Source organism: Lutjanus erythropterus, chromosome 14 (assembly GCF_056507025.1).
Source record: "Lutjanus erythropterus isolate fLutEry1 chromosome 14, fLutEry1.hap2, whole genome shotgun sequence".
Taxonomy (NCBI): Eukaryota; Metazoa; Chordata; class Actinopteri; order Lutjaniformes; family Lutjanidae; genus Lutjanus; species Lutjanus erythropterus.
Window position 1 is genome coordinate 16753773 of NC_139330.1, and position 27927 is coordinate 16781699.

Sequence of the window (27927 nt, forward strand, 5' to 3'; positions counted from 1 at the left end):
TTCATACTTTTTTTGATCTTATGTCCTTTTTTCATCATACATCATTTCGTCTTGCTACAACTATTTTATCTTGTCTCAATGTTCTTTTCATCTTGTTACATGTTTTTTGTCTGTCTTTGTCACCTTGTCATGTCATTTTTCATCTCGTTACGTCTTTTTTGTCTTGTTGTCTTTAATATATAGTTATGTCTTTTTGGTCGTTATGTCTTTTGCGTCTTCGTCATGTCATTTACATAATTTCTCATCCTGTTGTGACTTTTTGATCTTGTTTGACATGTTTTGTCTTGTTACATCTTTTCATCTTGTGATGTGTTTTTTGTTTATTTGTCTTATGTCTTTTTTATGTTATGTCTTTTACTGTTTATTATTTTTCATTTTGCACCATTTTTTGTTTTATCATATCTTTTTTTGTCTTGTTATGCAATTTTTCATCTTGTTACATCTGTTGAGCATGCTATGCACTCATGAATACATCAAGGAATTGTTTTCTATGTGTTACCATCCTATCCATATCGGTTGAAATCAGTCTTGATGTTGGGCGAGCAGCGCACAGTGATGCAAAATACAAATAATCAATTGTTCCTCTGAAATGCATTAAAACTAAAGTAATGACCCTGTTTAGAAATGTAGGGAGTAAACGTAAAAAGTTGTCAGAAAAATAAATACTCAAGTACAGGTACCTAAAAACTCTACTCTACCAGAGTAGAGTCTACTTTGTATTTGTACTTAGTCACTTTCTGCCTCTGCCAGTTTCAGAATGAGAATGAATTCCTTTGTGTGTGTGTGTGTGTGTGTGTGTGTGTGTGTGTGTGTGTGTGTGTGTGTGTGTGTGTGTGTGTGTGTGTGTGTGTGTGTGGGCAGTTGCCAGCAACTTGGCTCTGTAACACTGTTGACTCAGGGCTGAGATAAAGAGCAAGCAGCTCACGAGGCTCTAAACTTTGAGGAAAAGGTTGTTGAACTTGTTGTAAGGCCTCGAGCGTGATAGAAGAGGGAGGGATGGAACAAGCAGCGGAGAACTGCTGTAAAAGCCAAAAGATGTCATCAGGAAAGTATCACCATCTGCTCCCTCTTTGGACAGCTGATTTAAGTCCTGTGTCATGTGGAAAACACCATTCTTTACCAATGATATTTGTTTGAATTTGTCTGAACACAGACGGATGGCTGACCAGACGAGTATTGACAGGGTGTGGACAGAGATTGGAGCAGTGATTGGAAGGTTTGAGTAAATGCAGAGTTGGTGGATGAAGATGAAACGTGGAGAGGAAGAAGAGGTAGAGGGGGCTGGAGAATAGCAGAATATGTTTCAGATGGCAGCAGTGGGAGATGGAAATGGAAAAAAGTAAAGGTTGCAGAGTGGGTCGGCTGGGAGCGATGGGATTTTGACTTCATGCTCATCACTTCAAAAGCTTAGCTGTAAAATGCGGTCTGCTCCTCTGCACACCTTCCGCCATCTTTCTCTCTGTCTCTCTCCTCCTAACCCCAGGTGAAGTGGATCATTTCAGAAAATGTGAGGCCTAATAGTTACGGTTTGATATGCTGTGCAGTTTTCTTTCACAGACACAACCTCTATGTCCCGGGGCGGTAGCTCATTCAGCGCCGCATGTAAGCCTCGGCTCTGCACTCCCCTCTGCTTAATGTGAGCAGCAGCGGTCATGGAGTACAGCACTTTTTGGAGTGTGACATTGTTACAAACAGTTGAAACATCCCTCCAGGGGGAAGAAGGGGAGTTTGAGACAATCAAAACGCGTAAACACCACATTGTGGTTTCCAATCTGGCTCTTGTTTTTGTTTCACGCCACGATGTGCCTCTCATCCATTTCACCGTCATCATGCTGTCTCGTAGTGTCATAAAAAATGATGTGAAGCAAGTCACAACAGCTTGCCACAGCCTCATTGTGAGCCCCTCACAGCTGTGTCAGGCGGCGTGGAACAATCCTGACCAATGCCGTAAGAGCTTCACCCATCTGGAGAGGAAATGGGGCACACATGTTGATGAGCAGTGGGTTAGTTAGCATGTAAAAGCAGCACCTTGTCGTCTGTCGATCACGGATTACAGCTGAGGTGACAATCATGACGTGAAAGGCTGCATTAAGCTTCAGTTGAGGCGTCACTGTGGCTGTGATGTAGGGCTGTGTATTGGCATGAATATGGCAATACGATACGTATCACAATACAGGGGTAACAGTTTAATATATTGTGATTCTGAAAGCAAGTGTTGTATTGCTTTTATAAAATCTAATTTTAGGAAAACTGGCATAGTGTAAAGAACACACCACCATATGCATAAAATCTGAGTTAAAAAAGGTACTTTTTCATGCAACCAGAATAGTGCAGATAAATAAATGCTGCTATTTAGCGGTCAGGTTTTAAACACAACACAAAATGAACCACTGCCACAAATATTTGCATGTATCATGATGTCACAATACAGTGTTTTTGAGAATCAATGCAGCAAACATCGCAAACATAATATTGTTATACTCAAGTGTATAAGTGTGTCAGTGTTTTCTTACATCCCCAGTGTGAAGTGAAATGTTGCTTTTTTTTTTAGCATTTCATTTGTTTCCTCGATGCAACAATGCAAGACAGCATTAACAATAACGGACAAAAAGGCAAACAAACAAACAAATCAGGAAAAGCCCAAGAAAAACTGAGACAAAGAAACAAAAAAAAGTACAGACCTAAAGTTCATTTGAATGTTACAGCATGATGACATAGCCTGTCATATAGTAGTAGATTATTTCTGTCACAGATGGATTAATGTATGAGGGGGTTTAAAACAAACAGTAGTTGCAAACCTAAATAACTTTTATGCATCTTCTGTATTATGCAGCTAATGATTAATTTCGTTATCAATTAATTGATTAACTGATGAGTTGTTTTCTCCAGAAAATGGTGAAACCTAAAATATTCACTTTAATGTCATAGAGGACTTAAGAACAGAAATTATTCACATTTGAAAAGCTGAAAGCAGAGAATGTTTTCTTGATAACTGACGCAAAATGATTTATCTATTATCAGAATAGTTGAAGACTGATGTAATAGCTGATAACTAATCATTGCTTATTGGCATGTGTAAAATTTGATCTGGTAAAGATAGGTTTCCCACATAGTCAACAGAGGGAAATCAGATTATCTTTTAAGATATACCAATATCTTTTAAGTGATCCACTCTGAGTGGATCTCAGCTTCTCCATTTTAAGAAACATCATGACTTCCTCCTGTATTAAAGAGGGGCGGTGTGCAGATTTCCATCTAGTTAGGAGTAATTACCACATGACTGTAGCATTTAACTGACATGAAGTGATGCCATGATGACGTTTTATTGCAAATATGTGCGTACACTACAAATACTGAGGTCTGTGATGTGGGAGGTTTGAGATCTAGACAAGGAGAGTGATGAGTTTAGAGAGGAGGCAGGGTTTTGTTACCTTGAGGTGGAGGTCACTGTGAGGAGTGGACTGCCTCATCTCGTATGTCCTGAGGACTCAGCATGAGTCACCATCAATATTATAATTATGTTGAAATCCTTGAATTACACTGCATTAGTCATTGCATCGCACAGTTTTGCTCTGTAAGTGCAGCGAACATGCTGCTCTTATTTTGGAAAATTCTTGTTAATATCCTACTTAGCTTTCTGGAACGAACTATTTAATTTGGCAGTAATTATAGGTAAAATAGAGACAGTGTTTAATTGCTGCACTTGCATTTAAATAATTCCAATTAAATGCTACGATAGGATGACAGTCTTTTAGTCGGTGCACAGCAGGCCAATTGAATATGCAAAAATGTGAAGTTTGTCTAATTTAACATGTGTGAGGAATATTAAATAGGAGGTTTTTCAAAGAAGTCCCTTTGTAAAATTAGCTTTGTTTTAAACTCAACTAATTAAATACACTAGAATAACAGTCTCTCTTTGCCATATTATTAGTCCAGATTATATAGTTATTTCCAGGAAGGTTTCAATAACTAGTCATGAAATTATTAGGAAATATCAGGTTGTTTTGTTTTTAAATTGAAGTGAGGGTATGTGCAGGACAGTGTCAGCAGGGGGCAGTAGAGCAAACAGTGTATCTTAGCTGAGAGAAGCTCTCTGTCCATGTAAGATCAGAGGATTCGAACCAGGAGCTGCCCTCTGATGCAACACTCACATTTGTTGAATCACTTGTTGTTTTTGCATGAAACTAGATTCAAACCTGCCTCAGAACCAGTAGGTTGGGTTCTTAATGTCTGTTGTGCTGCCTCAAGAGAGATTGTGTCCTGAAAGTGCCCTGTTTCCTCAAACTTTGTGAGCTTGAATCTAACTTGTCATTTTTCGTAATTACATGCATTTACAGCACTTAAATCCACAAAGATTTTAACTCCCCTGGTTTGCCCTCCTGACTGAAATTTTGAGCTTTTGGGTTTGAGCATTTTCAGGCATTCAAAATGCAAATTCAGTGCTCAGTGAATTGCAGGCATGAGGCATGTAAGACGAACAGCCTTTAAATGCAAATTACTGCTGCTGCTCTGGACCATATTTATCTGGAAACCAAATGAGGCCGGACCTTAAAATGGCGATTGGAGTAGGTGGGTGGAAGACAGATTCATTGCTCCATCCCTCATCCGTCGTCAGCACATGGAGGTGGCGGGAGAGGAAGAGGGTGTGTAGATCCAAGGTTACTCGCCTCAGGTAGCTGTAGTGTAAAGGAGTGAGTAGTTGCATCCCACCGGTGCACAGAACATCAAAGCATCTAATGCTACAAACAAGCTGAGTTGGAAAGAAATGAAACTGTCTGAGGAGTTTGTGTTTACTCTAGTCTTTTGTTCATTGGCAAAACAACGCTCCTCTGAAGCTGCTGTCCTCTGATGGTAGGACTTAGAGGAATTATTTATACTTCGTCCTGTGTAGTTTGCTTTGGTGTGAAGAGATGCACGCTGCTTCCTGCTCAGCTAAGAGGTAAAGCAGTTCATCTTGGTGTCATTTCAACCCGGGATGAATGAGTACACCTTTGTCTGTACCAGAAGCTGGTGGGGCTAATCAGAAATTGTTTATTTAACCTTGAACTTGATCAGAAGTCGCTGTATTTATTAAAAAGCGGCACAAGAATTGGGCGTTAGATTAGCGTTTTTGATCACAAGAGTAAGAGAATTATTACAGAAAAAGTTTTGTTTTTATATTAAAGTTACTATATTTATTGTTTATTAGAAAAAGTACAGAAAAGACTCAGAATGGAGCTTCAGAGCAATAATAGTCTTTTCATATTGTAGGTCAGTTTGCTGTGAATAAAAAAAAATGCTGCTATTATCTCAGTTTCCCTGAAAACACATGGGATCAGACTAATTACTGGAAAACATGTCATAGACCTCTGATGTAATGAAACCTACAACTGTGACTTTTAGTAATGACCAGCAAAAGAGACAATTTCTAGTCCCTGTAGAGTCACCCAGTCAACTTGAGTTGATGTTAAAACTTTCTAGAGACCTCGGGTTTTCCCAAACTGAGTAAATACCACACATACAAACACATATCTGCTTTGTTAGCTCAGTCTTGCAGTAACTAAGATATCTGCTGAAGCTACTACATCTGCAAACTCCACATGTAATTTAAGCAAGTAGCATGTTGTCCCAGACTTAGCAGTGCACAGCTGATGGAGGAAGATGTCCAAAATTCCCATATCTTATATTTGTTGGTATTTGGCTTCATAAAAAAACAAAATTGCTTGGTTGAAACTACCTGTTGTATAATGTGTCAATATCCGCACTTTTGATGAAGGAAAATCCTCTTGTGTGGTGTTTATTGATTCACTGAATTTGATTTATTCCAGTTAAAAAGAAAGGCCTGTAATAGTTCTCTTACATTTGTGATCAAAAACATTGATCTGAAGCTCAGTCCTGAGGCTGTTCTGTCAGTTCCTCTAGAGTAAAAATAGCAACTTCTGATCAACCTGCATCAATTAGGCTTAAAAGAACAACTTCAGATTAGCCCCACACGCTTCAGGCTTACGTCCTGCTCGCTCCAAGCACAGATATTGACACTTTTTACTTGGATGACTTGTTTCAGCTTGGTACTCGCCCAACCCTAATTTTATCATTATATCACTGCTGCGTCTCCATGCTGTCACTAAACGCGGTCTAGTTGTTATTTTTACCTGTTGTTTGTGGTTGGATGCAGGGATGGAAGGTTTAGATGCAGGAGCGTTGGCTTTGTAATCTCATGCGTGTTCATCTGCCAGGAGTCCCCGCCGAGGGTTTGTATGCTGCAGAGAAACTGCTTACAGCCTCCAAATCCTGATCACATCTTTACAGGCAAAAATGCAGCTGTGGTTGAGGAGGATATTATTGTATTTGGAGTGTGTGCATGTGTGTTTAAAACACCCTCATCGGTATATTTGCAATGCAGACTTCTCCACCTGTCCAGGGTCAGTAATGGGGCGCCATCTGTTTAACAGCAGGTGATGATTGATGATGTCATAGCTAGTGGACGAGGGCCAAAAGAGAGCGAGGCGGGTACCGAGGAGGGGTATGTATTAGTTTTTCTTGTTTTTTTTTTTTTTTTTTTTTTTTTGTAATTCACTGAGGTCATTCCTGCAGTGATACACACAGATAGGAAAAGTTCAGCTGAGATGATAGATCTAAGAGAGTTTTTGAAGAGACGGCTCGATGGAGTGTATCAATCATGTTTGCACAGCCTTTGAAAAATCGTCCGCTCTCCTCTCCTGCAAAGGCTTGAAAAGTCAGGGAAAGTAAAAAGGCAGAGTCTTAAAAGTGTTTACACTCCCTTCTTATTTGAGACAGACACGATAGCAATCTTAATTACCCTCATCAGGCTGCTGATGTTTATGGGAGACAGAGCTAAAGCCGGACTTAGCCTGACCATTGATTTCACTTCAAAGAATGCATACAGCTACTGTAATTACCTCTGCTCTGCCAGTACGAAGAACCAGCAAAGAATGTGCATGGAGAGCAGGTTGTTATAGTTAAGTGTATTTTCCATTAGTTTCAGTTTGCTTTTTATTAGCTTGAGTGTTAGTTTTAAGGCTTTTTACATTATAATATAAAGGATATTTATTAAGCAACTCGCTTCCACCACAGATCCTATTTTAAATAGAGCTTCAACCTATTTTATATAGTGTCTATGGCTTCAGCTAGCTATTTGGACTGCAGTGCTCATTTTTGTATGAGCAATTGTTACATATTGCTCCTTTGACTTATTTTTCCCACACAGTTTTAGTTTAATTTTAGTTAATTATCTTGATTTGTGGTCATTTAGTTCTAAAAATTTGAATATCCATGCTCGTGTTTTTGGCATTCTTGTTCATCTAACCCGTGGTCGGACTAATTGTCTGACGCTGGAGACATCAGGTCAGCCAGGTCAAGAGTTAAAAAGTACAATGAGCTCTGCCAGCATGGCTCTGCGCCGCTGTCTGCATCTCAATAGCTTCTGATGACTCGTCTCATCAAACGCACACACACATGCATACCGTGGAGGTCTAATTGACTGAGATTTCCACTTTGAATTCATCCTGTTGAAAGTGTAACGCAGGATCCACGTCTGTTGCCAGTCTCTGCTGTTGTACAGACTTTAATGCGCTGGCAAAATACTTATCTAATTTAGAGGGTTATCATTTCCCGCAGGTGCTGATGTGGGTACTGATACAGTTGATTCTTAAGTCTACACAGTAACTGCTGCAGGAACTTTTTTTTGTCCTCTTCCCAGTTGCTGATAAGCTCAAATTCTGCCAGACGTTAATGAGAGGGGTGTGTGGCTGCTGGCTAGAACATATCTCCATTGTGATGTGTGTGTGTGTGTGTGTCTGTTTGTGTGTGTGAATGTTGGTGCACAACATAACAAACAAGATAGCAATGGTCTTCCTTGATCATTTGTGGAATTAAAAAGGATTGGGAATAAGACAGTAATTTTTTTTTTTTGAACAGATGATTGTTAGCCACCATCTGCAAAAATGATGGACGTGCATTTGCCTCCCCAGGTTGTCAAAAATATCAGTACTTTCTTAACACCACAGGTTTAAAACAATACAATATTTGATAGTATCAAAAGTATTAAAGCAATAAAAAAGAAAAGATTGATGTGCTCATTCAGGACCACATTTCGGTTTTTATTGTGCTGTCTGTCCTACCAGACAGTGTTCAGTGAGTTTTTCTATACCAGCACTGTGCAGGTTGTCAATTAAAAAAAGAAAGACCCTATCTTGTGTCTAGGAGTTTTTTTCAGTGGTAGCAAGTATATATTTTTATACTACTATTGTATCAAAGTTTAAAATTCTGGTGTCGTGACAACCCCATGGCTTCCTGATGATCACCTCCTCCCTCGTTACCACCACTGAGGCTCCCCTGAGCAAAGCCCTAATCCCCACCTCCTGCCATGGAGCTGCTGAATCACGGACAGACCAGCCTGTGGTTGTACTGGTTCCAGCTGTGAGTGTAACTGAATCACTGTGAAACTTATAAGTAAAGTTAAAACAAAAGCACAACTTCTTAAAAACTTTTTGAAGACATCCATCACCATTAACTGTTTCTGACTGTAGACTGTTTCACTGACAGTCAACGGTTTTTTCTTCTGACAAGGAAAGTGTCTGTTATGTCACCAGATGTTTATTTTCCCATTTCACACATGCAGTCAGTGATCTCAAACTGAAATTGGTTTGGGGCCACTGATGGTATTGTCATCTCATTGGAGGCCACTTTAACATTCAAGTGCAATATTTCTGAAAATGTACTTAATTGTTTCCATTACTAACATATTTTCATTATACTTAAGAAAAGAATGCAAACAGCATTTTGCATTCATTTGATACACATTAGTCAGCCGTGCATTGAACACAGTCAGTTTGAATTGGTCATTAATACCTCTGATTAAAATGTGCTTTTGTCATACAGCAGTAAAAGCAACATACAGTCCTTACAAAATACATATACAGAGCATTTATTTAGAAATACAATTGTGCTTCTGTTTCACGTGTATTCAGTTGAAGGGTAGTTTAAATTGGTAGGAAAAAATAATGAAATAAAAGATCATTTTGTGGGCCAGATTATGTTATATTGTTGTCGTGTCATGGGCCAGTAGGAGGGGGAGTGAGGGCCAAAAATGGTTAAGGTTATGTCTGTCTGATAGTACAGAAAACAATGAAAAACTAGTATTTTTATTTATAATAGTGCTGTATAAACTGAGCTGGTGAAAGAGCTGCTTTACTGGTCATGATTGAAGGCAGGAAATGGCACTTTCCAGGGGCTAATTGATTAATTGAAAATTGTCTTGTCACACCTCTTCTTACCTTTCACTAGTGTTGCACCCCCACTTCTAACTATAACAACAATTACCACCATCAACCTGTCTTTTACCGATCTGTGCCAGCACTGGCATGGCGTGTGTGAAAAGGTGCAGGACCGAAATGTTTCTGGACGTAGCTGCATGTGTGAATAGTGGAAATCATTAGTGCTGCTTAAAAACTTATCACAGTAATTTACAGGGAATATGTGTGAAAAAGGCTTTAGTTCTCATTCTTGAAAGTGTCTCCCTTATAAAAGCAAATCGCACTTTTAAATAATGTGTAAAGGTCACCTTTGTGCTGCTTGTCCAAGTTTGTTTTTGTGTAGAGAGTTTTTGGCCAGTGTGGGAAAAACATCCAGTATAACATCACCACCATCTGGATTTGAAGTAATGAGTGATCACAACCTGATGCATCTGAATGAGGTGAAGCAGACACCTCAATCAAAACCTAACTTTGACTAGTGACACAACGGTGAGATTTTTGCTTTATTGCAAGAGTTTTCATACAGTATTTTCCAGTTTAAGAGGACAAAGACTTCAAGGATAAAGATTAACTGGTTGGTTTGGCGAGTGCACGTCTGGTTACCCCACATCTGATAAATTGCAGCTCAGAGCAGCCTCCCTGAGTCTCCCACAGCTGGCTGTGTCAATTATTGTATTTTTTTAAAACAGTTTTTGCTGATATAAAGCACTTGATGATCCAGAAAGCCGCTGCTCACTTGTTGCATCGTCACTCATTCATGGTCGCCCCTGATGTGGTCTTACAAACCAGGCTCCATGTTCTAGCTTGAGATTTCTTTTTTCTGTGCAGCAACAATGTTTTCTGTTCTGTAACTGTTAGACAAAAGTATAGATAAGTAAACTGCAGTTTTTAGAGACATATTTGATAATTGGAATATTGTAGTGAATATTGTTTGTTTGGTAATTGCGTTTTTATTTAAGCTATAGTATATAACATTTCCACATTGAAATGTATAAAAATGCAAGACATAACTAATATATTTTGTTGAGTTGTGTACTTGCATTATCCCAAACATTTTTAACAAACACTGAGAAATCTGTATTTAAATCAAGTTAATGGTACATTTCCTACTAGCTGCTAGTTGTTTTAACTTACAGGAAACCACAGTGCACATCAGATATGTCAGAGAGTGAAAACTTTAATCTTACCTCATCCATGAACATTATTGTCTGAGTCATGTCAGATAAATTTTCATCAGCCGTGGTAGTTGTTTAACGGTGAAGAAAAAAATCTCCCATGATCCCACGCCACTTCACAATATCATCAAACTACGTCTTTTGTCATTGTTTTAATGTGAGAGAGACCATTAACACCAGAATTTACATAATGTGCATTGAATGGACACACTTAAGTTAGATGCAGTCACTCAGTTGTATCAAACTCCTGCTCTAATAAGACAATCTGACCTTGTCTGTCATCATATTACTTCTAAATACAGTGTGTTCTGCTCTATGCCATAACAGTGAGTCACTCATTAGTGATACAGAGCTTATTCTACTGTGGACTGAAGTCTGCACTCGGAGACTGTGAAAAGACTCTGCATCACGACTGACGTGTGTAGATAACGCTCGAAGAGAAGAACACTGCGTTCATATTTTCATCCGAGCGAACACATTGGTCTAGACTTCAGCAGAATAAAATTGTATATGCCTAACAAAAAATGTCAGCTCAGGCTTGTTTGAGGCTAAACCAGGCGAGAGATTCAAATCCCTCGTCCTTGAAAATACCGTCCAAGTCCAAAGCACTTTAACTTCTGTTGACATGTACAAAAACTGTATTTGTTTGTGAAACATTTATTTCAGCACAGAACAGTTCATGCATACTGTTTTTCCATCATGTCCAGTTTAAACCTTAAGGCCACCAGAGTGAAAACTTGCTGTTGAACCCCTGCTGACCCCTACCACCCTCTGTGCAATGTGTGTGCACCCTGTGGCCTGCAGCTTTGCATTACATCCAGTACATCCAGTAGTGCTGGGTCACTGGATGATACCATCGTCCATCATTATGGCTGACAGTCATGGACCACCGAGCCCTCTGTCATACATGTGCACAAATTGGACCTATAGACATGCATTCAAGAGATGTCAGCATGAGGAGGCTGCACATATACATACATATAGTCAGCTGGAGAGGTGAACTGCAGTCCATGTTCTACACTTTGGTCTGTGCTGGACCTGAACGGCCAACTCTCCGGTTCTCAAGCCAAATCCTTACAGACTGAGCTACTGTCATGTAGAATAGTAAATGTTTTATTTGTAGTAGTGGAAATTCCCAAACAAATTTTGCAGTTAATCAAATTGCTAAAACCAATTAATGTTCAATGAACTGTCCTGATAACCCTGCCTCATTTTTTAAAATGCATAATAAAATACACATGGGCAAGTATTGGGCTTTTAAACTGTGTTTACTGTTGTTCATAGGGGTTGTTTTTTGTTGTTGTTGTTGCTCATTTTCTATCACAATTTTCATTTTTTGGAAGGACACCTATTATATCACCCTGTCCCTACTCAAGTCAAATCAATTAGCTTATCTCACATTCCCCTCACAGGGCTTTACATTCTGTACAGCACAAAACACTCTCTATCCTTTTAATTCAGAGAAGGAAAAACCCCAAATGAAGATGCCTTAGGATGAGAAAGGATTCCTCTTTCAGAACAAACAAAGATACAATACATGTTGTATATACAAGAAGTATAATAATCCAATAAATGCACACCTCATATTGAGTGAATGTATAAAAAAAAGTTTAAACTGAGGTTTGTTTTTTGCATGTTTCTACTCTCTCAAATTTTCCCTTTGAGCATACCACTCCCTTTCTGGACATAAAAATGAGTTGTTGTGCCCAAATCAGGACAAAATAATTCATCTTTAAATTGTACATTGTTATCAGCTTGATTTAAAGCCCATTCTTTTGTTTTGTTGAATGAATCATTTAAATGTGCAGCTCAGTGTTACGATGATTCCCCTCTGCATATTAAGTTAATTTGGTATATGGGCACAGATCCACGGTCCAGTCACCAGCCTCACAGCCCGGCCAGAAATAGGCCTCGCCTTTGAAAGTGTGGCTCCCAGAAAGAGGTCACTTTAAAGTTTATTCCCCTGCTCTACCAGACCGCCCTGATGACGGTCACGTGCGCTCACAGCGGGAGCCCCGTTCCGCAAATCTCCATCGGCTTTCACCGGTCGAGATAGATTTGCTCCATTGGGTGTCAAAATTGAAGAGATGGTGAGATTGGGGGCAGGAGGACAGCGAGTAGTGGGTGTGGAGAGAGCCAGAAATCAATAAAGCCGCTACAGTCAGCCTCTTGTTATTTTGGGGACGGTGAATTGATGGCATTGTGTCGTGGTCGTGCTGCCGCAGTGACGGCCCACTTAATGTTTGTGTTTGTGTATTTTGGTCTGAAGATTATGTCCCATGAATACGCGAGGCTCAGAAAACCATCCTCCGCTACATTACACAGAGATATGTAAATGAAAAGCAAAGCTGCAGATCAAAGCGTTGCATACGGTTACAGCAGATAAGTACCAAAGGATCCCCGTGCAGTTATTCAACATTTTACAGAATATTAAACAAGGAAAAAACTTGAAAATTATTTCTGAAGAGTTTGCCTTTGATTTTTTTTTTTTTTCCTCACGGTCCATCTCTTCTCTTCATTTCCGTCTCTCTGCTCCGGTCTCGTTCTCTTAATTTGAGGTAGATTTGATTGAAACGTGCAGCAGGCAGACAAGCTGTAGTGTTGTAGTTATCAGTATGCATGACTGTATTTGAATATGAACCGAAAAGGCTATTACAGCTCAATTTCACGCCCAGTGGGATATCTGACACGTTTCTTCCTCAGAAAACAGACTCCTGTCTCTTCTCTTTCACATTTTGCCTTAAATTTCTGTCTTTACCCCTCCACCCAACTCTCCAGTATTTGATCTCCCCTCTTCTCGTGTCTTAGACTTTGTATGGCCCTGCTCTCCTGCCTCAATCAAGCTGTTATACATCTTAGCTGTGATTGATATTTTATGACAAGAGGCTGTAATCAGCGCAGCAGCTATGCTTTTTCCTAACTTCACATTAGAAAACGGTGCAGAGCTGTGCAGAGCTGTGCTGAAAGCTCACCAGCTTATTATGGTTTGTTAATGTGAAAGGTCTGAAAGCTGCTTGCATCACCTGCAGTTGTGGCCTTTTCTCACCTTGTCTTCACAATTCTTTTCTTCTTTATCCTGCTTTGTTCCCAAGAGGCATGATGGCTGAATCGCATCCGTTTGTCTCAGAGCATGCAAAGATCGGTGCTGCTGAAGTGGCACGATTGGAGACGTTGTGTTGATGTGCTGTAAATTAGATGCATCATCTCTGCCTTTAGTAACTATGTCATCCTGAATGGCAGCTAGTTTTACCGTCCTCTTCGCTCAGTGAAATCAGCAGCTCGTTTGCTCTCTTGTTGCCTGCTGTTGCCTCATCACTTAACTGCTGCCCGGCTCAAATTTCACACTGTTCATTTACAAACTACAAACTACTGGGGTTTGTACCAGCTCACGTTTTGCTCATTAGGACTTTATTCATTATTGAAGTACATGAGAGGAAATGGCCTGATCAAATACCAGAACAGTTTCAGTTGAGAGTTTTTCTTGTGTGTGCAAAAAGGTTTGTGTAAAGTTGGGTTGCGTAGGTCGGATCTGCTGGATCTGTATCAGCACTGATACTGACCTTGTTATGCAAATTGGGTGTTTCTCATTAAGCTACAATATGTAACATTTCTGCCTTAAACTGTCTAAAAACACTAGACTTATGTTTTATATTTTGTTGAATTGTGTGTTTAAATTATTCCAATTGTTTCCAACAATCTTCAAGCCCAGAGAAATATGTAATTCATCCAAGGTAATGGTGCATTTCCTACTAGTTGTCAGTTGCTACATGGGGATGGGATACGTCAGAGAGTGAGGAATGAAGTCGGCAAACATGACTAAGGCTTTGTCCACCAAATGCCACCCCCCCCCCCCGCAGCTGAAGATGCCAGATGCTCTTCTGAAAATGATCAGCTGGGAGCACATAAGAGAGAGAGCAACATTGTTTAAGCTGAGACGTCGTATGATACGGAATAATGAATCGTATTTTACATTGTATTTTATATACTGATCATGCAGTGAGTTTGTAACTTGTATACTACTTACACACGCGTATATATACTTACATACCTGCAAAGTCTTTTGTAATTAATAGATGTAAAAAGTAGCGTTAAATGGATGCACTGTAATCATGTGAAGTAAAAGCAGCTTAAATCTGCACTTGCTGAAAGTACTTAGTTACTTTTAGCCAGTGATACGGCTGTTTGTTGTTGAGTTTTGAAATGTAAAACCATTTTGTTGTGAACTGGCCAAAGTCCACGAGCCGAACCAGTGGACCTGCTGTAAGACTGTATTTAGAGGCTAAAGCTGTTTAAGCTGTGTTACCAATGAAAGTAAAGAGCTGCTCAGCTCATTATCCAATAGAGAGGGTTGGATCTGTCCTTAGTGTGCAGGTAGAGAACAGTAAGTCTCAGTACATTATCTACTGTGTGTCTTTTGCTGCCAAAACTGATTATCTGTCACTGTAACAGTTGGTAAAACCATCCCAAAAGATTAAATCGGCCTAAATGCAAAGAAATGGCAAAGAAAAATATCTGCCCATTTTTTTTTACCATTGTACCAATTTGTTGTTTAAGTTTTTGGTCACAAAGATGTTCAGGTTTTCACACATAATGCTATATGAAGATGAGGAATCATCACCAGAGGAGACACATTTTTTACAACAGCACACAGAGCATTATACAAAAACATGGTCACAAAACAACAACAAAACAATACAGGACACAGCATTTCACCCAGAAACATCTAAAAGCACATAAAATTACCAAAACACGAATGTTAAGCAAAAAAGATTGTGATGATCAAGTCTCTGCTTTGTCCTGTACCACCCTGTATGTTTATTTTGCAATAATGACCCACTAACTGTACATTATCCTGCCTATTAACCGGCTACTTACTCACAGTATTGTTTTTCTTGATCAATTGATTAGTTGTTTCGTGTATAAAATATTATAAAATAGTAAATAATGTCTTCCCCAAAGCCCAAGGTGATGTCCATAAATATATTACATAAATATATTCCATTTAGTGTCAAAAACACCACAAATTATTCAAATTGAAGAAGCTGAAATCAGTGAATTTTGATTTTTTTTTTTTCCTTAAAAGCGATTTATCGATTATCAAAATAGTTGGTGATTAATTGATTAAGTGACAACTAATTCGATTAATCATTGCAGCTCTAATTTAATTGCTCCTCCAGAGTCTATGGTCAGAACTGTAGAAACGGTCTGTTATTCAGAAATAACAGACCTTTGAATGCCATAATTGACCAATCAGATAAAACTGCGGAATAAAATTGAATAATAACATGCGAGATGGGCTCATAAAAATAATCTCCACTATATTTTAGATCGAATGTTGATAGTATATTGATTAAATTTTGCATGATTGGTCAAATTCTTAACCTTGATTGATTGATTGATTGATTGATTGATTTATGGGCCTTAATTCATGCTGGATGTGACATGCTTGTGACAGGCCAGAAGATGTTTGCATGTTTCAGTGTGATTAGCCTGATTCAGTGCATTTAGACAACTGTAATTAACGCACTCTGTTTGATGATTGTTTATCTCCTGCCTATCAAACGCTGAAGCATCTTTCTCTCACAACACAAACAAGCCTCATTATTGTAAGAGGTGAATAAACGCTCCATTAAAAGGTTTAATTGGTGTGTCGCTCAGACTGTAGTGGCCTGTAGTGTGTTGCCCAGTGTTTGAGTGATTGTGCTGAGCTGTAGCTTTGCCCTTGAATACAGCTGTGAGGAGGGTGTGTGTAATAAATTACTCCCTGTCATTTCTGCTTCACCTCGCATCCCCCTGTGCCTGCTGGGGATTGGTGGACTCAGCAGTAACATCCTTTCTGATTGGTGGACGGTGATTGTGGATTATAAGAGGTCTGGTGGCTGACTCTGTCTTAAGGCAGTGAGAGGTTCAGAGGGTGTGTGTGTGTTTGTGCTGTAGTAGATACAGGACAGGCTTAAGTAGGGTTAGGGGGAGGTACTTTAAGGTTAAGCTCAGTGTGCGGAGCAGAGGGAGTCTATTTAAAGGACACCACCTCCCTCTCATGAATGATTCAACAACAGTTTGCCCCTCCCCCACCTCTCATCAAGATCAGCTGGAGGAAGTGGTTGCTCAGCCAATGGGATTACAGTATCGGATTGACTCTGTGTGTATTTTGTGTGTGTGCATGTGTGTGTGAGAGCAAGCCCGGACAAGCAGCAGCAGCAGCAGCAGCTCTCTGCCTCTGTGTTTGTATGTGAGTGTGTGCGTGTGTGAGGAAAATGTAGGGCAGCCGCTTGTTCTCCCTCCCTCTGCCATCTCTCTCCCTATCTTTCCCTCTGTCTGTCTTTGTTTCCGAGCTGTGCTGCCGTAGCTGCAGTCGCCACGGCGACGGCTGACATTGTTGCTGAGGCTCCACTTCCGTATTTGCAGAGGCTCGGCTCTCTCTCTCTCCCTGTTTCTCGCTGTCTCGGCTCACCTCAAGGATTTACAGAGGGGGCATGTAACCTCCCTGAGGAACCATTGTCTGCGTGAGGGTGTGTGTGGGTGCATGTGTGTGTGATTGTGTGTGTGTGGGTGGAAGAGAGGTGAGGTGGCTTCAGGATCCAGACATGAATTCCTGCTGGAAAATGAAGATTCAGGTACAGATTCTTGTTCTTGATGTTGTCGATGTTTGTCTCTGTGTTGTTGTTGTTGATGGTGCTGATGTCATTATTTTCAGTGCTGCTGCAGCCTCCACTCAGGGATATATGCTCTATATCTGTATACTTTGCATCACATCTGCATGCATATTCGACCATACATAAGGTGCATGCAAAGAAAAGGCGATGATAATAAAAGGAAATGGGGCTCATCGCAGTTTCCATTCAGTGGTTGTTATGGTGAGGCCTTCTGTCTCCGTGGTGATGGCAGAGAGCTTCTGCTGCAGTAGCTGGGAGATGAAAGAGTTGCCAGGAATGTGTGGTTTTATGTGTGCAGGAGAGAGTGAGAGTGAGTCTGGGGATAAATAGGGAGAATTAACAGAGACAGGAGGAAGCAGTTCGTCTGATACCATCACTGCTGCCTGACAGGATGTACACAGTCCCGTCTGCGGTTATGAAAGTGTTAACGTGTGTGTGTGAACATGCTTGTTTAGCTTGTATTTTGCAACAATGCATTGTGGGCACTGTATGTAGTTTTTTATTCAGTGCATGTTCTTGGGCGTGCAAGTGTGACGGTACTATATCTGTTTGTTTGTGTGGCTCAGAAGAGCATCTGCCACCTCTTCAGTGTGAAAGGTTGACCCACTTTCTCCTGTGCCTCTGCCCTTTGTTCAGGACGAGTGGGGGTGCATAGACATACTGTATGTGACTTGTGAAGTTGAACGTCCCACGAGTATTGTATTGACTTTACTGCAGGGTGCACAGTTGCATGTTTCATTCACTTGTCATTGTTCAATAATCTTTTCAGGCTTTCTCTTTTCATGCCGTCACCATGTTTGATGATGATTGCTAATCATTTTAAAAGACAAATATTATTGTACTAAATCATAAAATGACCATGATATGTCAGCAGAGATTAAAGACATACTATGCAACATTTTCCTGAAAAACCATGTATGGAATGAGACTCAACAATCAGCTATCTTTCTGCTGCATATGTACAGTTATGCAGAGTTCAGACGAATCCTACTGATTCTACCTTTAAGGAAACATACTAAGTTAAAATACCAGTTTGTCCGATGACAACACGACAGCCAGTAATGTTCTCCTTTGAGCTTTCCGTTCTGGTTTGGAAGGTCTGTTTTTCTTTGCCTGTCCCACATTTATTAGAGTAAAAGTTAATGCACAATGTTTGCCAAATGAGAAGTAGTCTGTTTATGAGTCAGAAGAAATAATCAATAATCTTGTAGAAGGAGTAGATGTTTATAACAGTTAGATTGTGCAATATGTCAGTGGGGTCTGGCAGTCAGTCACTGGACTCAAACTGTGTGTATTTTCAGAGCAGAGGGCTTTTGTTTTCAGGATAACAGGCTTAACTTAACATTGACAGACAACTGACAGTTATAAACAGCTGATCAACTTACAGTGCAGGACTTGTTGTCACCTGTCATTGTCGAAATATAATGCTGCATTAGTCTGGGGACAACAGAACAGGGGTAAAACAACTTGCTTCAATCATAGATTGGATGTTAAACTGGAAAATGACCTATTTAATATACCATCTATGGCTCTAAGTTGCTATTTGGGGTCATTTTTGAATGCTAGGGTGTTACATATTGTTCCTTTAAAATACCATGTGTAGTCCGATTCAACACACATGAACTCACTAACCCCTCTGCTCTTGTCATCATGAGTCTTATCTCTTTACTCATGTGCTCTGGCACCCAACTTATGGTGTGAAAGCAGTAAAGAGCAGCAGCAGCTCATGCAGTGTGATGCTGTCCTCTCAGGGGAGTGTGATTGTTTGCTAATAGGTGCATGCAAAATCTCCAGATAAACACACACAAGGCCTCGGTGGCAGAGTGATCTGATATAAATATATTTTCCCCTCTCGGTCTACAGCTTAGCATATCACATCATCGACTGATGCACCAAATCACAGAGCTTTGTGTCAAATCTGAAAGCTGTGGGGGGAGGAAGGGAGGGAGATTAATGCAGTCACATGTCATGGCAGAGCTTAAAACCTGTTGGAGAGGGGAGGAGGAAGGCCGGACAGCAGAGGATAGCAAGCCAGAGGTATATCATGCACGCGGGAGTTGTCAGGAGGTGGTGTGGTTGTCTTGCAGCACTGTGATGGTTGCTGATATGCTGTGTGTTTTTGCAGCATGCCCACAGAGAACCTACATTTATAGTGTCGTCTTCTGCTTCTTGTTTTCCTCTTAAAGGCTTTAAAACCCCAGAGCATGGCTTTTAACATTCAACAGCGCTGAGAACTGAGTGCTCATGCAGTTAGTATTCAGCAGGCTGGGTGCAGAATTTTCTTAAGAAAAAAAAAAGAGAAGAAACTTGTTTCAAATGTTGCTGTACTTCAGATAGGGTGTTCTGTTCCCAGCGGGTGCCACTGCTGATTCTTCTCTAAGCAGCTGCTAAGTGCTGCTAGCTATAGAGAAGCTGTTTGGTGGGCTCAGGCGCTGTTATCAGACTCCCTTCTCAACTGAAGTATCCCTGCGTTGAGTCCTTTAATATGAGTCTTGGTCAATATTTCACTCCTTCTCGTCTTTTTCTTTTTTGCTGAGGTGACTTTACTTTCTGTAAGCATTTCTTTGTTTTTGCGAGTCTGTGATTGAAGGATTTTATCACAAGGGGACCAAGGGTTCAGACGCTAATAACGCAGCTAATTAGGTGGCACTGTGCTGAACTAATTATCTGTAGCTTGACTTTTTCACACAAGTCATAAATAATGACTTATGTCATGTGGAAGAGTCTGACCCGAAGTGAAGCTAATGAGGAAATGTGGCTTCGCTGCAGAGTCACAAAAATATTTCACTGCATCTTTGAATCTCTTGCAGTCTCTCTCTCAGTCTCTCTCAGTCTCACCCTTCTGTTACTCTGTCATGTTTAACTTTTCCTTCATCTTCTGTCCCCCAGAATCAAACTGTGGTACTTTCTTAAAGGGAAAATTCAACACTTTTCACGTGAATGTCCAATCAGTGTTGATGGTAAATGTTGTCAGTTGAAGCAAGTTTCCTGTTTCATCTTCCTCTGATGGCATATTGTCATAATTTTTTGAAAAATTACAGAAAACATATTATAGATTTCTCCTTTAAACTTTATCACACTGAACACCAGTCATGTTGTGGTGGTTATGTGAAGTCACGCGACTGTGGTGTGGTTTGTTAATAGACTAAAATTTGCTTTTTACTTTTGGCTATTCTGACTAAAATCATGATGATGATGTTCATTTGTGAAGATGATCTTATTGAACAAAACATTAAGGTATCATAAACTTGCTGTTTAATTTATTTTCTGCACCAATCCAAAACTGTGGAGCAATGCTAATCTCTGGGTTGCCCCACTAAAATACATCATCCCTGTAGCACTCCATCTCAGCTTAGATGTCTAGTCTCCTCCTCTGGGGTAGCCCATGGGTATTTTTGTCGCCTAACACCATATTTTGGCCAACAAAGTAAGAGCTATAGGCTAGGATGGTGATAACATGGCTATGGGAATCAGAAGACCAAGAAAACTCAGTTTTGTTGGTCAATATAGCACTGAGGAGTTTGTGTCAATTGACTACATTTAGCATCAGTGCTGGTTGGGCAGCCACATGAAAAGTGTTGCGTTTTTCCTTTAACCTACTTCTTTCTGTAGTTCTCATTGTTGTTGGATTAGACTTGCAGCCTTATTAGACACAGCGAGAATAGGTCACTGTCCACATGGTCCTGCACTGACTATGATGGTCACCATATCCTGTTTGGACATGCTGATGTGATTATGTCCATGATGAAGAAAGATGAGGGAGAGATAGAGCAGAAGAAGGAGGAGGAGGAGAAACCACAACTTTACATCCTGCCGATGAGAGCGCAGACGGACATGCTTGTTCTCACAGAGAAGCTGTAGATTTGCCCACAAACACAGAGTCAGGGGGTGTTTCCTTCCTCTTCTGCAGTCTCCCTTTACATGCTGCCTCGGTTTGATGTGGTTTTATGACACAGTCAGAAACACACACACAGATGCTGCAGGCTGACACCGTGGGGCCGTAGTTTTGCTGAGCTAATGCCTCTTGTGTAAAAACATAATACCCTCGAATAAGACATGCTGCCACGTTGGCCAAATGTTCAATTGCTTTGTTGGAAACTAGAATCTTAAGTAGGTGGTTTATTGGGTTTTTATTTTTTGCTCCTTCTCTCCAAAGTGCATGACCTCTCTGTGTAGCATAATCTTCATCTGCTTGTTCCTCCAGTCACAGTCACAGTAGATCTGGTTAGATGTCTGTGGTCAACCCAGCTCTCCACTGACTGTTGTTTCAGTGCATAGTTTCTCATCTGGTGACGCTCTCCTGCCCAGCTGCCCACTCAGAGTCAGCCTGCATTTCCTCCCTAAGCAGCCACTGGATATCGACAGGGGTAGGAAACCACATGAGGGCCAGCTTCCTTTCCTGATGGGACTCTTTGTCGGGGACGTTTGATATTGCTTTTCCTGCAAGGATGTGTGCCGGTGACCTCTGAGGAGGGAGGAGCAAGTCAAAGCAATGTTTACTTAAATATCTGTTTGTGTTCATTTTGTACATGCTTGCTGGCTACGAGTGTGTTTATACAGGCTTACTTGAGAATGCTGTCATTTAATTTATGTGATTTTTAGAGAGATTTCTCTGAGGAGCTGAGACTATGCAGAAGAATCTGTTATCTCTGGCTGGGAAGGAATTTTTGTCGGCTTGTCTGCAGAAACTTGGAAAAAAAAAAAACAGGGTGGCCTCATTTTTAGATCTGCATTTGGCAGCCTGATCAGCCCTAAGCAGATCATGCTTTGCTTATGCCATTTATTTCAGGGAAAGCTATTCAGATGTAAACACCGCCCTGTGCAGTCTGCCACAGGCTAAACCCTCCGTTTCTGTAGTCATACCTGCAGATCCACGAGCTTTGCTCTGTCACCTGTCAGTCTAATGGCTGTTTATCTTTAGCTTTGTGGTGTTTAACTGAAAACAAAGTGGTTATGGTTGCCTGCTTTTGTTCCCGGAAAAGTCATTTTCATCACCATTTTTATCACAGTGCTCATTTGACAGTGACTTTGACGTCTTAAATCAAAGATGCACGAATGCATCCATGCATATAGTTGTGTTTACTGACACCAGACCACATAAAGTGCCAAAGGCGGGCTGAAAGTGAAGTCTAGCGTGCATTGTAAAGCCATTCAACGGTTTCCTTCCAAGTCAAAACATGGTGTTGACTCTCAGAAAGCACACATCAGATAGGATTTTCCAGAGTTAATTATGTTTTCTGATTTACAACAAATAACTGTGGAAATACAATGGAAATGGGAAACTGATATTTTTTTCACTGTTAATAAACAATAAGTATTTGTAAATGATTACTAAATGATTTGGACACCTTTGAGAAAACATAACAGAGGGAGATGGACCAGGAAATTGTAACACTTTATCAGTGGTTAATAATTACTTTGTCAACTGTTGATAAGCATTATTTGCATTGCTATTATAAAGTTGCAACTGATGATTGTAATGCCTTACGTACTTAGCTATATAATTTACGTATGTTACATTACCTACATGAAGTTAGATAAGTATGTGTCTATTATTTTAACCCCAAACATGAGCTTTTCCTGAGCCTACCCCTGTAGTTTTCCTTCCTAAACCTCAGGAAGTAGTTTTGTTATTACCTGAACCAAGTCAAGTCATTTTTGTGTCTGTATTTTCAAAGTCTACATGGACATTGCATGTTTATTATCGCTAACTTGACCATGGAAGAGACGCTAGAGGGGTGCCTACAGCGTCATGGTTTGAAACATGGGGCACTGACCAAGCTGCTGTTTCAAGTTGGGAGTGAGAACATGTTGTCTATACACCTGTGCAGGTTTTATCACTTGTCTTGGTTGATTAAACATTGCTCAGGTTGAAGGTGGACATTACATGAGGTCACCAGACTAACTATAATGACTGATAAAGGTGTAACTGGTGCACACTGGCAATGAAGAAACGGTCTGCACACTGAGCATGGGTTTTAACAGCATGCTAATGTTTTGAGCCTTCCATGCAGGTTTACAACAAACTGAAGATTCACATGATTCTGTGTGTCATTAGTAAATAATCTATTGCTTATATTGTTTGTGTTCATGTAACTTTTCATAGTAATAGAAGCTCACTGTGGGTGGAGCAGTGGGTGGTAAACGTTGAACATACCGCAGTATTCATAAAGAAAGGATAAACACAACAAGCAGCCCTCAGGGTTGTTTCAGTATTCAAAGACGGAGGTGTAAGTGAGCTGCTGGACACTGAACTGTGATGATAAAGAAACTGTAGCTTCTGTTGAATGGATAGTTCAGCAGCCTGCAGAGGTCACTTATTGCAGACACGTAATGAATTTACAAAGAAAGAACAAGACAGGAAGAGAGAGATGAGAAAAGTGATTTCTAATAAACCACCCACACATGCACACACACACACACACACACACACAAACCTCTGCCCATTAATTTCACTGATTTAATTCCTTCGACAGCCTCCTCATTACCACTGTCTGATAACTATCATTCATTTGGCTCCTCTGTCTCTTACTTTAAGCATCTTCCTCTTTCTTTTTCCCTACAATCTCTTGGTCGCTTCCCTCAAGTCTTGTTACGATGTCAGCTATTTGTAGCAGGAGATGATAAAGTGAATTCTTTGGCCCTTTTTCAACAGAGTAACTGTCACATAAAACAACTCGGCAAGGAGCTGCTTTGGAAAAAAAAAATCTCTAAAATGGGCTAACCCATCTCCCTAAGTATGTTTTAGAGCTCAGTAGAGAGAGGTTTTGCATTTACTGTCTAGAGGTGTTATTGTTGAACATAGTTTGAGTTGGACGGAGGCCATTTCCCAGGGCAACTGTTAAAATGCCCTTTATCGCATGGAATCAATTTTACTGTTTCAGACTGTCCTTGGTCTGGCTCTTTTCTCCCTCCTGGCACTCTGAATGAAGATGCTTTCACATTTCCCACCAATTATCAGTCCAAAAGCACTGTTCTTACTCAGTGGGATTCCATTAACCTCTGGAAACAGGTTGCTTGTCATTATGGTAGATTTTTGAGCTGCAGTCTATGATTGAGGCAGCGGAAACTGAAGGTGTTCGTTAATTATGTCTCTGTAGTGACTCAAAGGGTGTTGATGCTCTTTTTCCCCCAAGTTTGAGGCATGTTGTTGTATTTTATGATGCATTTAGAAGTGATCAGATCAGTCTATTCCAGGCAAAAGAAATGCTGACTTCATGTTTTTGCAGTGGTGAGATCTGATGGTTGATTATTCCACTGATGCTTACAGGTAAAATGCACTGCAACCAAGAGGCTTGTTGTGACTAAGGAGCAACACTGCTGTTTATTCACAACTGGAAAAGCAAAGCAAGTCCAGACAGATCCTGGAGAAACTCTGGGAAGTGAAGATAAGTAAAAGTAGTTGAAGTCAGTTTAGGAAAATAGATACAACATAAATATTTCAAAAGCAGGCACAAAAGCACCTTGAAAATGTCCATGCATGCACAATATATAATGCATAACACAGTGATACGCGAGCACAATAGTTCACAAACTGTCTGCAACCTTGCTGTTCTTTTCAAAGGTGTCTCAATCTCTCATGTTAGAAAAATGCACAAGGTGAAGGTTTGGTAGCTTTGCAAGCAGCTCTCATCTGTGACCCTGACCTAACCTACTTCATGTCTGGGTTTGGACGGAAACTGTTGTCGGTATAGGCAAGCACAGATGGTGTGTAAGCAGCCTCACTGACTGTTGGTCTCTGGTTTTGTATTCTGAGAAGCCGTTGACCTCAAACACAAACCCATCTTTATGCTGTGGCTGTGTTATAATGCTGGAGTGAGATGGTGCAGAAACCAGGAGGGAGAAATTAATTCACTGATATAGAATTTATTAACAAAATAAGAGACATTTAGCTTTAGCTGGTTTATGTAGTTTATGTATGTATGTATGTATTTTTTGTGTTTTAGTCACCTTTTCACTGTATTATATAAAAATTCTCCTACCTTTATTTTCCACATGAACTGTCCACTGTCTTGGAGGCTGTCCTGGCCAACCTCGGCAAGCAATTGGCTGCCATGCAAGGATCGTAAGATAATTTGGCTCACCTTGGCCCTTGAATTTAAAAGCTGGCCCCTGTTCATCACACACACACCCCTCCCAAGATCATCGACCCGGACGAACCCCCATTTTTCACAAACTGGCTGGAGGAATGTGACAAGTAGAGGTCAACACAAGATTTTTACTACAGATTTATTAAAGTTAACACAAATCATAAGACAAACCAGAAGAGAATAATTCAGGGTGAACACCAGCTGGTGGAAAAGGAGAACAGGGTGAGCACAGGGGCCAGCTTTTATAGCTCAAGGGTCCAGGTGAGCTTCTTATGACCCTCCTTTGTCAGCCAGTAGCCCACTGAGGTTGGCCAGGACAGCCTCCAAGACAGTGAGAGGTTCATCACATAGTTGATTAATCTCTTAGTCAGTTAACAGAAAATTAATCAGTAGTTTTTAGCCACTTTTAAGCCAACAAACAAGCTAATTATTCTCTAGTTCAGTTTCTTCAGTGGTGAGAATTTTATGGTTGTCATAATTATATCGTAAATTAAACATCTTTGGGATTAAGAGTCGGAAATGTTGATTCGACTGCTGAAAAAGTACGTCGAAACTTTGTGGAGAATGCACACATTTCAAAGAGGCAGGGTTAAATTTGCAAAGGTTTTATCTTTTGAGATTTTTGCTTAAAAGTGAACTGAGCCCTCGTCCCTGTGGGCCGAGAACAGAGCCTTGAAAGACACAGCATTCTCTCTGAATATGACCTCTCCTCCTCTGCAGTACTCTCCTAAGCTTCGTTTTCTTACAAGCTCCAGTCTTCAGAGTCCAGTCTGAAAGTTGTGTTATCAAAGCCTGGGGCTGCGAACAGACCCACAGAGGAGGAAGAGAAAGACAGACACAGCGGACTGTGAAACCTGAAACCTTCTTTATCAGAATTATGCATGAGCCCAGAGAATAAGGCCCTTTATAGTCTACAGTCATGGTGGCAGTGAAGGTGACTCGCAGACCTTGTACTGTAGGTAACACAGTTTGGCAGAGAAATGGGGTTAGGTAGAAAGGGAGGACACGTGGAAATGTGTTGATCTATTTCTTTCTCATCTTTTGTCATCCGTCTGCAGCCTCTCTGCTCTAATCACTGCTGTCTATGAAAGTCATCGGCCCATTTGTGGCCTTGTTATTTCTCAGAAACTCCTTGGTCTGGGCATATCTGCTTGTTACTCCATATTTGGCCAAGAAGGAAGGATTAAGGGCAAGGATCATCAATTTATTCTATTCTTCTGCCTGTGCCTTGTTATTCTTGGCTGTCATCTTCTGTCAAAAACGGAATTTCTATCCTCCTCAACAATCTGACAATTGATTTGTTGCACAAACTGCACCCATTGAGAGCCGTATTTCTCATTTTTGTAAAATTGTATTGAGGACATTGAGGTAATGGAGTAACATTGAGATGGAGGCGAACTGCTTCATTTTAATCCACTTGAACCGTAAGAGAGTGAGATCTTGCCTCTTTTTTAATATGTTGATGTGCACTCTTTGGACATGTATACATTGCATTGAGAATATGCTTCTCAATTGGCGTTTATGCCACAGTTAGCGACATACGTCCATTTGTTGTACACAAACCATTGCTTAAATTTTATTATTCCACATCGATTTCCCTGAACAGTTTATTCGAGTTTCTCATGAATTCCTTTACTCAACCTAGTCTGTCCAGTTCTTGTTGTAATGCTGCTGTGCTCTTGCCATAATTGTATACAAATATGTATGAAATAACTTTATATCTCCTTCCCGACAACAACAATATTCTGACACAAAAAAAAGCAAAATGGTCAAGTGGCTCTGGTTGTTCCACTTTTCCATAATCGGAATATGCACAGCTGCATGTAAACAGGAATTTCAGTGGAATATTAATTTTCATTAGCCACGTAAACAGCTTAGTAGGAATACTGTCTTTCTGAAAAAAAGCAAAACCCGGAATATTTTGTGTATGTTAACAAATTCTTTGTGGTTAAATCTGCAGAACCACTGGTGTAAACATACGAGCTGTGATGTTTTTTAGAACTTTTTCTGTCGTCATTAATTTTCATGTGAATCGAAGTGAGTTATCTCACAGAATCAGCCAGGATGTGCGTCTTAAGATATAAGATGAATACAGATTGAGATGTGAGATAATGGCCACACGCATGCAGCTGACATTTTAGTTTGTCATAATGACAGAAAATTGCGTATAGATGTTTATTCAGAATTTTGTCTTCGTCTTCTAAAATGTCAGCTTCTTGCTTCATCAGATAATGGAAACTTTTGCTATTACACTGTGAGCAGTCGACTGTTGGAGAATTAGAAGTGAGATGTCTGAGATGTGTTTAATTGCACTCTCTGCACTGACCACTAATTTGTAGCCCTTTGCTCCCAATAGGACCAGACGAGGATGTTACAGTAGTTTAAAGGGCAAGAATTTGGTACATTCTGAAGTGAATGCAGCCACCGATGAAAGTATCTAATCACATAGTTGGATCTCAGAAACCATATCAAGCTGTCGGCTTTTCAGCGTGGCTGGGAGGGTCTGTGCGACCACAATCCAGACCGTGTGTATCTTGTGTTTAAATGTCCTCGGGCGTTCATTGAAATGGGAGGAAAATAGGGATGAAGCAGGGAGAAGCAGAGTGACAGAGACTTGGCACATACAGTAGTCCTCTATCACCATGGCAACTAGTCACGAACACAAGTGAAGCACTAAAGTGATTAAGAATTTGAGGCACGTTGAGTAGTCTCTTAGTGGTATGATGTGTGTGTTTGTGTGTGCACTCATGAG

The 27927-nt window shown here is 40.4% G+C and overlaps 1 protein-coding gene across 7 annotated transcripts in view; it reads left to right on the forward strand.

The window, feature by feature from the left end:
* The window catches only part of marchf8 (membrane-associated ring finger (C3HC4) 8), a 112945-nt gene that overhangs the window by 48652 nt on the left and 36366 nt on the right, over positions 1–27927 (forward strand). The window contains exon 1 of one of the 7 annotated variants that reach the window (XM_084735353.1): positions 16528–17046. The exons of the other annotated variants lie outside the window; for them this stretch is intronic. Within the exon in view, the coding sequence (XP_084591479.1) occupies positions 17017–17046 (30 nt within the window). The 5' untranslated portion in view covers positions 16528–17016. Of the gene's footprint in view, positions 1–16527; positions 17047–27927 lie in introns of those variants that run through there. 7 annotated transcript variants of the gene reach the window in all.